Source organism: Mustela lutreola, chromosome 2, assembly GCF_030435805.1.
Source record: "Mustela lutreola isolate mMusLut2 chromosome 2, mMusLut2.pri, whole genome shotgun sequence".
NCBI lineage: Eukaryota > Metazoa > Chordata > Mammalia > Carnivora > Mustelidae > Mustela > Mustela lutreola.
In genome coordinates this window covers 4195309-4208570 of record NC_081291.1, presented here as the reverse complement: position 1 = coordinate 4208570, position 13262 = coordinate 4195309, and the positions used below count along the sequence as shown (strand labels likewise).

Sequence of the window (13262 nt, the reverse complement as noted above, 5' to 3'; positions counted from 1 at the left end):
GCCTCTCTCCTTGCCAGAGAGAGGAATTCCTGCTGCCTTGCCTCCCCAGGCGCACCCTGCCCGCTTCACGTCCCAGCCCTGCGCTGTCCCGCCCCGTTTCCCACTACAGCAGCCGCCCTCGGTCACTAGCCCCAGCTTGGGGCCAGGGCCGGGGAAGGCGATGTGGACAGCGGTGGGGGGGGGGGTCCTTCTTATCACCAGACCTCTCAGCTTGGTGCCGGCAACAGCCGACGTCACCTTGCGGAACAGACAGACCCCAGGGAGGGAGAGCTGCTGGCGGCAGGTGGAGGTGCGCGTGCTCGTGCATGTGAACGAGTGTGTGTGTGTGTGCACGTGCGCGTGCACCCACATACCATCCTGTCCTCCTGTCAGGCCTGCTTGTGTTCCTGGAAGGTGGCGGTGCTCCGGCTGTAATCTGCGTTTGTGATAAGGACCAAACTTTGAGTCAAAGTCTAAATGTCCTTCTCTCCTTCCCTTTTAGAGGGTGTTGGTCCAGGCAGCGGGCTCGGCTCCCAAAGGGGCCCAGATGCAGCCAATCTCCCTCCCCAGGGTCCAGCAGGTGCCGCAGCAGGTAACCACGGCACAGGGGGCATGGGACACGTTAACCCCTAGCGATGTGGAGCCCTCTCTGAACGAGGCATCCTTTCCTGTTGTTGCTGCCCTTTTGTCTTTGATATCTTCAGTGCTTTGCCAGAAAGTTCTTTCAGAAGCTGTGTTTAAAAAAAAAAAATCTTTTACTGCAGATAGTTCGCCACAGGCCAAGAAAGCTGACGGTCTTTCATCCATTCAGAGCTCCAGCATTCGGGGTCCAAGCCAGCACCTCGATAGAGCACTGGGGTACCGAGGTAGACACGCAGACAGAGAAGCCACGTTTCGGGACTGAAGGAACATGGAACTTGCTGGGGAAGGAAGCACGGTGCCCTCAGACCAGTGCCGAGACCCAGGATGTGCTTCTGGTGAAACCCAGGGGCCCGGGAACAGAGCTGTAGGCCCTGGGCCCCCAGCTACAAAGCTGCCCAGAGCAGCAGCTCAGGAAAAGCAGCGGCTTTTCCTTTTCTGGAAAAGGCCAAATAGCACGTGCTGCGGCTTAGCGGGCTGGCCACCCGCCACCCTGCTGAGTGCGGCCTCTGTCCGCCAGAGCGGCTGTGGACCGAAGCACGGGGGCACGGCTGTGGGGGCAACTTCATGCACAAGGAGAGGCAGGCCGGACTCCGCCAAGGGCTGGAGGTCGCCGGCTTGAGCTCGGTGATGTGCTGAATCCCGATCATGCGGGCCCTGGGAACCGGGCGCATTAGCTGGGTGACCGCGGAGACCAGACAGCACGCCCCTGTCCCTAGGGGGCTCTGGCTTCGATCGCTGGTGTGTTCAGAGGCACTGGTCTGAAGGCAGCTGGGGCAGGTTTTGGGTCGTGGGACAGAAGCAGAGGCTTCCGGGAGGCCCACAGGGAACCAGCGGCTCTGTCTCAGCTCTGTGAGGGAGACGCGAGTGGCGTCGTGATACCAGAAGCGTCCCGTGGGACTGGGCCTGCCCTAGCCTTTCTCTCTGGGCAACTTAGACTTGCAGAGTGATTCTGCGTCTCCCCCAGCCCGAGGCACAGCCTGGCCCCAGCACATCAGTCCCTGGAAACTTCTCGGGGATGCTCCCTATCCCAGGGGCTGGTGTGCCTCCTGCAGTGCGCCAGCTGGTCCTGGGAGGGGGATCAGCCCCAGCCTGCCGCTCCACAGAGGGACTTTGAGGCCGCAGTGAGCCCCGGCCCCTGGTTCTCTCACCCCAGAAGGTTGGATGGGGCATTCGTTAAGGTTCCCTCTGTAGGGAGGGTGTACGTTTCTGCACACGGAGCTCGGGCATCCCCCCCCCCAACCCATGCCCCCCACCCCGGCCAGCACCCTGTCTGCCGAGATGCTGAACTGATGTAGCCACAGGTGAGGGCAGGGGTGCAGCAGAAAGGGGCGGGGGGCTTCCTGGGGCTCCTCTCTGCCTCACACTGAATCCTACTCAGACTGAAGGTCTCCCCAGTGTGGTTCCAGGACCCCCGCCCCTCAGGAGAGGGGTGTCAGGACCACCCAAAGGGGACATCAGAGAGACCGTGTGCAGTATGACCAGCTCGAGCCCTCTGCCCTGCCAGGGATAAGGGGTGTCTGACCCTCCCCCCCACCAATGTCAGGTTCTGTCCACAGTTCTGGCTTCCGTCCAGCGGGACCTGCCCCTCTGCCCAGCGGCTGGCGGGTGGCAGGGACCTACCATCCCAGCTCCGCTCTGCAGTACTGGGCTCCCGCACCCCGGCCCGCCACAGAATGGGGGCTGCCTGCCTCGCTCCCCTAGGGAATGAGCCGCCGCGACCAGAGAATGCGGCAGAGCCATAGGTCGGGAGCAGCTCCGCGCCCGTGGGGCCTCTTGGGGACCAGCTCTCCTAGTTTCTTAGTCGAAGGGACGGCTGGGGCAGGATATCGGAACTGTAGGAGTCAGTGTTCACGAAGGGCGAGGGCAGGCGTGCCCGCCCCGCCGGAGCCCGCGTGCATAACGCCCGGTCCCCGATGTCGTTCCAGGTGCAGCCCCTGCAGCACGTGTACCCCCCGCAGGTGCAGTACGTGGAGGGCGGAGACGCCGTCTACACGAATGGAGCCTTGTACGTGCGTCTCCCCTCCCCTCGCGGACAAGCGTGGGCCACATCCAGAACTTTCCTCACGACTCCCCCCACCTCTTCCCATTCGGGCCTGTGTGTGCGGGAACTTCTCCACCTCCTCTGGGTGATGTTGGACCCAGTACAGCGGTCCTAGGACAGGAGAGCCCTGCGGAGACTTCAGAAATCACAGGCTTTTCTGGTTCTCACTTCCAGAAAAGGCAGGCTTTCCACAAAACAAAACAAAATACTCCCCAGTCCAGCCGTTTAAGCCCGAAGATTCCGTGTTCACAGTCCAGACCCCACTGCAGTCTCCACCTTCTCCCGCGTGCCTGGGTTCACCTCTGGCTCTTTGCAGTGTTGATAAAACTTGATTTTCTGTTTGTCAAGGACTTCTAGAGAGTTCTACCGTCGAACTATGGGGTTCTTAGGGCAGAAAATGATACATTTTTCCATGAAGCTCATTGCGCTCCAGACGTGAACCCTTTGGTTCGTTTGATTCCCACGACCTCCTTCCAGAAGTTCAGGGGTCGGGTGTGAGGGTTGGCTGCGGTGATGGCCAGAGCTGTGTGCATCTCTGCCGCACAGCACCGAGACCTGCCGTGCACACGCAGACCACATCCATGCCTGGATGGCCCGGGAAACCCGAGCGAGGTCTGTAGGTCATCTCAGCGTCAACTTCCTGAGCTTGACCTTCTGCTCCAGTTAGATCGGCTGTCACCCCGGGAGGCGGGACAGAGGTGCAGGCCTCCTGGTCACCAGTCAGTGGGGCCTCCTGCCACTCAGAGGTGACTATACATGTCACTAAGCCTCAGGCACCACCTTTTCCTGGGGCCAGCCCTACATGAGTGAGCAGAACCTAAAAATTTGAGTCTCAAACCGCAGGGTATATCACTTCATCCAAATGGGGAAGGAATAGCAGACAAATTCTTGGTATCACTTAGAAATTCTTTTTGTTCGGCAGTTTCATTTGGTGAACACTTTCTGTTTTGCAAGAATCACAGACTCTTTTTTTTTTCTTTTAAGATTTTATTTATTTGACAGAGATCACAAGTAGGCAGAGAGGCAGGCAGAGAGGGAAGAGGAAGCAGGCTCCCTGCTGAGCAGAGAGCCCGATGTGGGGCTCGATCCCAGGACCCTGGGACCATGACCTGAGCTGAAGGCAGAGGCCCCAACCCACTGAGCCACCCATGTGCCCCAAGAATCACAGACTCTTGAGGCAGTTGCTGACTGTGTGCCCTTGGTCCCGCCTCCCCAAGCAGTGACATCTGTGACCAGAGCACGATCCCAGGAGACTGGCACTGGGACGGGCTGTCAACTAGCCCCTGGGCCTCATTCACACGTAGCAGCCTACACACCATCGCGTGCGTACATGCGTGCACGTGCGTGAATGGCATGCGGTCGAGGTCATCCTACCCCGGGTACAGATGGCCTGTCACCACAGTGAGATACGGAATTGTTACGTCTCCACAGAGGAGCTCCCCCTGCAACCCCATTACACACTTAGAACTTTTCAGCAATAGTTTCGATGAGTCATCCGTGATCCTTAATATTTCCAGAAATGATCACTTTGAACTTCGTTTGCACCGCCCTGACCATTTCATGTCTGATTGACCCCACGTGCTCGGTCTCGAGGGGCTCCAGCTATGATGGGAAGTCTTGCCAGAGCCCCGTGGAGACTCAGAGGACGCCCTTCTCTCTCCCCGACAGACGGACGGCCTATGCCTACAACCCCGAGCCTCAGATGTACGCTCCCAGCAGCGCAGCTTCTTACTTCGAGGCCCCGGGCGGCGCCCAGGTGACCGTGGCAGGCTCCTCCCCGCCAGCGGTCCCCTCCCACAGCATGGTGGGCATCACCATGGATGTCGGGGGGAGCCCTATTGTCTCCAGCGCGGGAGCTTATCTCATCCACGGGGGGATGGACAGCACCAGACACTCCCTCGCCCACACCTCCCGGTCATCGCCAGCTACGGTATGTACGAGGCTCGCGGGGGCAGCAGGGTAGCCCCTGAGTAGGCCCCCTCCGCGGCAGGGATGGTGCGTGGAAGGCAGCCCGGGGTGCTGGAGCCAGAGCCCTGGCGCCTGGAAGGGCGTGTGATCCGAGTCAAGTCTCCACCCCTGGGAACCAGGTACTCTGTGGCAATCAGAGAGGGCCAAAGGCCCCCCCAACGCTGGGCACTGTGGAAATGATGTCTGAGCCCGGCCTCACCGTGCCAGGGGGGACCGCCATCGCTGGCGGCGCTCTCCCGGAGGCCCAGGGCCCATCCATCCGTGTGACCGCTGGAGCAGACTAGGCTCAGGGCTGTCCCCCTTGGGAACTGCACCCACTCATTGCCGCCACACTCCTGCCCCAGGCAGTTTCTGACCTGCCTTAAAAGTCTGTCTGCTCTTAGAGTCTGTTTTCCATGCTTACTTTTATCTTATTCAGAAAATTAACGCCGAGTAAACGAGACCCATTTTGGCGTGCAGCCCTGAGGTTTGACACAACAGCCTGGTCCCACACCCATACCCCTGGCGATGCTGATCCGCTGTCTGTCCCTCTCGCTCTGTCTTTCCGGGAGTGTTGCATACATAGAACATACAGTCGGTGACCTTCAGAGGCTGCCTCTCTCACTGGGTCTCTTTAGAGACTCCGTCACGTCGTCTCGTGAATCAGTGCTCACTTCTTCGCCGCTGGGTAGGATTCCGTTGCCCTGCAGCTCGTCCATCCAGTCACCACTCAAGGGCCATTTGGGCAGTTCCCAGTTTGGGGTGATTGTGAAGAAAGCCTCGCTATGCGCTCACGTACAGGTGTTGGTACGGACATATGTTTTCCTTTCTTTTGGATCGATACCTACAAGTGGGATTGCTGGTTCACATGGTAAGTGTACGTTGAACGTTACTGGAAACCGCCAACAGTTTTCCCAAGTGGTTGTATCATTTTGCGTGTCCCTCCGGCCCAGTGATGTATCATCACCAGCACTTGGTGTTGTCAACCATTCTTCACTTTCCACGTTCTGATGGGTGCGTCGCGGTGTCTCACTGTGGTTGATCGGCATTTTCTTGATTGCTGACTGTGGTAAGCAGCTTTTCACCTGCTTGTTTGCCTTTCATTATATACCCTTTGGTGACCTCTCAGTTCAAGTCATTTGCCTGGTTTTTAACTGGATTGTTTGTTTGCTTACTGTTGAGTTTTGAGAGCTCTTTATGTATCCTGGGTACAAGTCCCCCATCAGATAAGTGATCGGCAGATATGTTTTTGTGTGCTTTAGAGTGTCCTTTCATCCAAAATTGTGTCAAGTGTTTCCTCTCACTTCACTGTTGTGTTGGCTATAATTTTAGAATTTTCTACAGAAATTTTAGGTCGTCCTATCTAAATCTACAAAAAAATTCATTGTGAGATTTTGGTTAAGCAGCATGAGACCTGTAGATCACTTTGGGGAGAACTGACATCTTTCCCATGTCGGATCTTCCCATCCATGAACATAATATATTTTTTTCCATTTACTTGGATCTTCTTTGATTTCTATCATCAGCATTTTGTAATTTTTTGCATGCAAATTCCGTACATATTCTGTTAGATTTATTCCTTAATATTTTATGTTTCTGGAGCTATCGTATGTGGTGTTGATTTTTAACTTAGTTTCCAGCTGTTGATTTTTGGCTGTTGGCCTTCCATCCTGCAGCCTTGCTGAACTTACTTGTAAAAGCTACAAGACTTTTTTGTTGTCTGCAAATAGGAACAATTTTGTTTCTCCCTTTCCAATCAGGTTGACTCTCATTCCTCTTTCTCATCGTTTTGCACTAGCAGGACTTTCAGTATAGTGCTGGACAGGAGTGGCAAGAGTGGACATCTGTGCTTCATTCCCAGTCTTAGGGGCAGGTCTTCAGTCTTTCTCCGCTAGGTGTGACGTTGGCTCAGGTTTCCATGAATGCCCTTTTTCAGGTTGAGGAGATTCCCCTCTATCCCTCATTTTCTGCAAGTCTTTATCATAAATGAATATTAATTTTTGTCAAATGCTTTTTCTTCATTTATATGATCATGAGTTTTATCTTCTGTGCATTGTTACTGTGATGGATTACATTGATTGGTTGTCAACTTAGAAGATAACTTCATCTTTTGGAGTGGGGCTAACAATCTCCTGAAATAGAAGATGATGCTCCTGTCGCCTCCCTGTCCTTTTGGTCTTCATGTGCTTTGGGGTTACCTGACATCAGAGAGCCCTCCTCCAACCCCGGTGTCTCTGTCCTCTATGTCCAGAGTGCTCCCCAGGACCCGGTTCTGTGGGCAGGGTGGAGAGAAGTCACTTGCTCTCCAGAGGCCTTAACGTGTGGGTCGGGCCCTGGTACACCAGCTTGCCCCACGCCTCACTCAGTCGCTGTAGCCCACCAGGGCCTTGGCAGCCACAGGCAACCACACATGGCCTCCCTTGGAGGACTGGCTGAATAGACATGAGTTTCGAGCTGGTATGAGAAAGCATTCCTCACAGACCACGTTAACTATCACAGACACAAGAGGTTCAATGTCAATGAGTCAAATCAGTGCGTAATACCAGAATATCCTAAGATCACGGGTCACAGATTTCCTGAGAAACTACAGCACTCTCCATGGTCCACCCTGTCCTGTTGCAAAGAAGTGTGCAGCCCAGAGCCCGTGCAACCCAGCTACCATGGTTTCTCATCTGAGTTGCTTCAGAAGATCCATGTTTTTAAATCCTTCGGGAATCCGTGAATGGACTGTGTTTGACACCCCTCTCCATGCGAGCCCCGGGAGCGATCATCTTAGAAGGCAGTCCGATTCCTGACCCTGCCCACGCTGTGCTCTCTTGACTTGCTTCGGCATGGGAACATCTCACAGGAGTGCTGCAGAAATCTGAGGGGCTTTCCAGGAGCTGAGAACAAGAACAGCCTTGAGATTGCAACAGAATTGCAATACGTCTCCTTGGCATCCCACACTTGAGGCCTGCCAGCTTTATCCATCAAGAGTTTGGGACCTTAAATCATTTCTGGAAACAGCGTGAATACCAGAGGGAATCACCCGTCTAGCCTCAATGAGAGATAGCAGACTCGGGGGGGTGCAGATTTTCTTGAGTCTTTATTTCATCAGTGTTACATAAATCTTAAAACCGAACGGCCCATACGAGGACTGCTGGATAAAACCGTCTGCTGTGGCACTTAGATGAACCACACGGAGCCTGGGTCTAAACCCAGAGGCTTGCTCTCGCTGTTTCTGCCCAGGAGTTGCCTTTTGGGTCATGTCGAGGGGACACTGGAGGCTCTTGGGCTGCACGAGGTAGAGACCCTGCCATCCTGGGCTGCAGGAGGTCAGGCCATGCAAACACGGGCCACACAGCACGGACCGATGAAGACAACATTCTAACCAATTCTTACAATAAAAGGATATGCTGACCCAGGTCACGTTCCCCATCTGAGTGGCGTCTTTGTAAACTCTTCATTTCCAGGAAATCAGAGTCCTAGGTCACCAGTAGCGGCGGCCCTACATATTCAGATCACATAGAGATCAGGACGGTGTTCATCCTGGCGACTCCGCTCGGGATTGCCACGCACCAGGTCCATCAGCACATGCCGTGCCGAAGCCAGAAGGGTGAAGATTGAGGTCACCTCGGAGAACAGCGGCGGGCGGGTCCTGAGCTTTCTCAGTCTGCGTTCTGCTACCTAAAGAGCTTGCGTCCGCTTCGTGGCACCTGAGGTGACTTTCAGATGTGCCCAGGACCGCACCATCAATTTCTTCCTCCCCCAGATGAAGGGCAACCCGCACGTGCGGACTCTGAGAAGCCGGGGTGTCAGCAGCCCGGCCCCCCAGGACACTTGGAGTCTTCAAAAATCCTGAGATCTGGTTCCCGATATTAAAAGACACACTGTTTAGGACCCTGAACTGACAGATTCGAGTTCTACGACATCCAGCCCGGAGATGCGCCACTTGAAATCACAGGAATTTCTTTCCTGGCATCATCAGAAACTCAGCTCCTCCTTTCCAACACGCAAGGAGCATCTCGCCCCTGACCACCGCACGTGGGTTCAGAAAAGTCAAATCTCGTAATCTCTCTCCAGCTCACCAGCATGGAGTCCAGGCTGGGGAGACTGTGAAGGGACCATTGCGGCTCCCTGGGTGCGGCCTGGCTGCCCACACGTGCCTCTCCAATCTCACGGCCACTCCTCCATGCGGCCCGCGGGCAGGCGTGCCACCACACCGCTCACGGTGGATTATCAGTCGCCAAACGTGTCTTCTCTGCAGCCTGCATTTCCAGTGAAGACGCGAATATCACCCATGTATCACCCATGCAAGCAAACGCACGCCATTTGAGAAAGGCAGTTTGCCCAGAGCACATCTGCTTTGCTCTGGGACTCAAGTATTTCTCATTACTTTTTTCTTTAATTTAATAGACTCCTTTTTTTTTTTTTTTTAATTTTAAGCGCCACTTTAGGTTCAGAGAAAAACCAAGTGGGAAGTCAGAGAATCCCCGTAGCCCTCGCCCACCCCATACTCCCACGGTCGCCCTCATTAGCCTTTCACGGGAGGTCGGTACCTTTGTCCCCATCCGTCTCGACCCATGGTCACTATTAACTAAAGCTCGCGGTTCCCATTAGGGTTTGTGTTCGGTGCTACACATGCTGTGGGTTTTGACACATAGTCAATGCGATCATCACTTCGGAAGCTGGTTTTGCATGTTTCTTCGTGGAGGTGGGAGCAGTATCTGGGTTTCCTCAGGAGGGCTGCTTTGAAAGAGAGATCTGAGGTTTCCATCTCTCTTCTGCCTCCGGTGACAAAGTTGAAGAAGAAGAATGTCATCCTGGAAAGAAAGCGAGAAAGCACGCTGTGGCGCTTATTCGGAAACGCCGCACATAATTTAATTCTGGTATTTTCTCTCATGGCTGTGGATGCGGAAGGACCGCAGTGTGTGGGGCTCTGGATGGGATCCCGGACCCGAAAAAGGATGTCAACACAATGGTCATCACATTCTAATGAGGTCTTTCATTGACTCATCGCGATGAATGGGGGTTGGTTTCTGGGCCTTGATCCTTGTGCTGAGATCATGCGAGATGCAGATGGAGAGCTGGCCGAAGAGTACACAATTCTTCGTGCTACTTTTGCTACGTTTTTGGAAGTCTGGAGTTATTTCCAAATGAAAAGTTTAAAAATTCTTTATTCAGTAGACCTTTATTGCTTAAAGTTCTAAGAATTGCGAGAACTAAACAGGTCAGCTGCTGAAAATGATTACCAATAGTCCGCAGGGCGCTCACAGTATTGTGCGGCTGTCCCCTCTATAACCACGTCATTTCTTAAAAGTCAGTTTAACAATAAGGTCTAATATGTCCGTAACATGTAATTCTTGGTAGAACTATGGGGCAGCGGGGAGCAGCAGACTACAGCTGCATAGCCCAATCCAGCCGGCTGCCTGACTTTGGAAATCAAGTTTTATTGGCACATGGCCACGCCCATTCCTTCACTTGTTGTCTGTGGCTGCTTCCCAGTCCCACCGACAGAGTGGAGTAGTTGTGGACGGAGACTGTCTGGCTCACAGAACCCAAAATATTTACTTTCTGGCCCTTTACAAAAAAAGTTGGCCAACGCTTGATCTCTAAGAACTGGCTCAGAAAGAGAATCACAGAAGGTTCCGTGATAGCAGAACCGAATATGTAGCACAATGCTGCTGTTGCTCCAGCAGTGGTCACTGTGGCCCTTGGCAGAGGGGACCCCTATCCAGTGGCCCTTCTTAATGAGATTATTATGTTATAAATGGAATGGCCACCTGGGCATACGCTCATGACCTCAGAGAAGTAACCTCCACCCTCCCTCAGGAGCCCCCAGGACAGTCCTTACAGCAGGTGGCATCTTGCTAGGGTTATACATGAAAGGAGGGGAATTTTCTAAATAGTTGGCTTATTTGAATATACTTGGGAGCTCTTAAAACATGGCTGCTATTTGCTATTACGTTAGGGTTCTTGAGACACCGTATCTCTGATCGGGAGTCCTTAAGTGTTCTCTGCCCTCCTTCCGGACAAGCCCTTAACGCGTGACATGTGTCCTTCCCCTCTGCCCTTATTCTGTTCATAATTCATGTAGCAGAAACCAGTATTAAATGGCCAGTGAAAAGGAATATTGCTGCATTGCACTGAGTGAAAAATAAAAATGAAGGTCCTGATAAGTTAAGAAGCGGAAGCATAAGCACAGGCTCAACAACAAGAGGGAGGGAAACTGCGCAAGTTCGGAAACCGGAAGTGATTTTCAAGAAAACTGCCCGGGGACCTGGTGATTCACAGACCTGTACCCCTGGGGATAAAAATCTATGTTTATTAAAAATAAAATATTAAAAAATTAAAAAAAAAAAAAGAAAACTGCCCAGGGGGTGGGGGGGTGGGGCAGGGGCACCACTGCGTCCATCCCTGGCTCCTCCTCACTGTTCCATCCGCGGGCCTGTGCAGATAGCATTTTGATAAGTATTTTTAGATAGCACAATGTTGAAATCCAGTCAAATATAAACTTAGTTTTTTATTTTTTTATTTTTTAAAAATTTTTTATTTCTCTTCAGTGTAACAGTATTCATTGTTTTTGCACCACACCCAGTGCTCCATGCAATCCGTGCCCTCTCCAATACCCACCACCTGGGTCCCCCAACCTCCCAACCCCCGCCCCTTCAAAACCCTCAGATAGCCTCTCCAGCCACTGAGAGGATTGAGCCAGGCGGTGCGAGTCACTCCAGCAGGTGTGTAAGGTGTGTAAGGAAGACCCGACTTCAAGATGTGCAAGATGCTCCTTGTTCTTGGAAGCAGGACCCGCCTCCGGCGCGGGGCTGGGCGGTGGCGCCTCTGCTGGACAGACACGCACTGCGCCGTGCTGACTCCGGAACGTTTACCTCCCCGACCGGTCTTGGGCGCGGTGCTGGATGGTTTCCTGACCTTCACCACCTACTGATGTTTACATGATTTAATTTTAAACACAGTGAGGGGCGTCTGGGTGACTCAGTGGGTTAAGCCTCTGACTTAGGCTCAGGTCATGATCTCAGGGTCCTGGGATCGAGCCCCTCATCGGCTCTCTGCTCAGCGGGGAGCCTGCTTCCTTCTCCACCCTCTCTCTCTGCGGGCCTCTCTGCCTACCCGTGATCTCTGTCAAATAAATAATTTTTTAAATCTTAAAAAAAATAAAAAATAAGACACAGTGAACACCTTGGGAGTTTCCACTGTGCATTAAATTAATTTCCTGCACCCGGGGACTTGATCAGACCCTACTTAATAGCTATGGGTTCTTCAGAATGATCTTAGGCAGCAAGCCTTAATTTGTGATCTTTTCAATAGTGTTTTTAGCAGTCAGTCCTAAATATGTCCGGCACTCCTCTGGGTGTCCCCAGGACCCTCCCAGGGGCCCTAAGGGGTCAAAACTGTTTTCATAATAATGCTGAGCCATCAGTCACCATTCTCCCTCCGCTGGTATTTGTACTGATTGTGCAAAACCAACATCAGTGAGCCCCCCGGGGCACAAATGCAGGTACAGAGCAAGGCAGAGGCATTGACGTCTCCCAGAAGTCACTGTGGTCTTCACCACCCTACACTCACAGTGAAAAGATGGCGTCCTGCGATTTCCAGTTAAGGGGAACCCACGGTCCTTGGTGGGGCTACTAATTGCTGTGAATTGTATTAAATCTCAGTCCTAGAGTTGACATCTTTCCAATAGTCTGTGTGACAAAGGCACTTCCGCTGCCAAAGGATGTTGACTGCCCCAAGGAAAAGCCGCCGGACAAGTGACTATGAGCCAGACCAGCCATTTTTGTCAAGAAACACTCCTTGAAGGAACAACGGACAAATGACGATTATTCAGACTTGGGGAAATGGCAAGCATTTTCTCAAAAATGATCGGCGCGAGATGGATGATTTATCCAGGAAAACAGCCGACTGATGTGGTTGCCAATACATTTTCAACCAAAGAAGAATTACAGTTTTGAGCTTAGCAGTGATATTAACCAGTGTGATTTTTCAATACCGTGTCATGAAGCATGTCCACATTTGGAACATCTGCCAAGTCAGTGGACCAGTATTTTCCAAGTGACAAAGCCACGCATGTAGGGTACAGATCCATTCAAATGGCCAGGGAGAACAGTGGTTTTTTTAATTAGTTGTGTATTTTTTATCAAGGTCAAATTCACGTAACCTAAAACTCGTCATTTTAACCAGTTAAAAGTATATGATTCAACAGCACTTAGTACATTCTCAATGTTGTACAATCCTTACCTTCTTTAGTTCTAGAACATTCTCATCAGCCTGTAAACTGGTAACCCTGATGGGTTAGCAGTCACCCCTCCCCCCCCATTCCCTCCTCCCTCTACCTCTGGTAACTACTCTGCTTCCTGTCTCTGGATTTTCCTGTTTGGGACATTTTGTGTAAACGGCATCATGCACTGTGTGGTCTTCCGTGCCTGGTTTCTTTCACTGAGCATCATGTTTTCTAGGCTTACGCACATCGAAACACGTACCACTACTTCCTTTTTGTGGATGCATGGTGTTCCATTGTGTAGATAGACCATGTTGTGTTTATCCAGTCATCTGACCAACCAGGTTTTTGCCATGGTGAATCACGCTGCTGTGAACATTCGTGTACACATTTTTCTGAACACACACAAGAGCAGAATTGCTTGGATGTAATAGTTTA

General features: G+C 52.4%; 1 protein-coding gene across 5 annotated transcripts in view; it reads left to right on the top strand.

The window, feature by feature from the left end:
* RFX2 (regulatory factor X2) overlaps nt 1-13262 on the top strand; it is an 89077-nt gene that overhangs the window by 51828 nt on the left and 23987 nt on the right. For 2 of the 5 annotated variants that reach the window (XM_059159642.1, XM_059159641.1), the window contains exons 3-6: nt 482-571; nt 744-845; nt 2547-2626; nt 4331-4592. In XM_059159642.1, the coding sequence (XP_059015625.1) occupies nt 482-571; nt 744-845; nt 2547-2626; nt 4331-4592 (534 nt within the window). The remainder of the gene's footprint in view (nt 1-481; nt 572-743; nt 846-2546; nt 2627-4330; nt 4593-13262) is intronic. The other 3 variants (XM_059159644.1, XM_059159643.1, XM_059159645.1) reach the window with 2 other exon arrangements.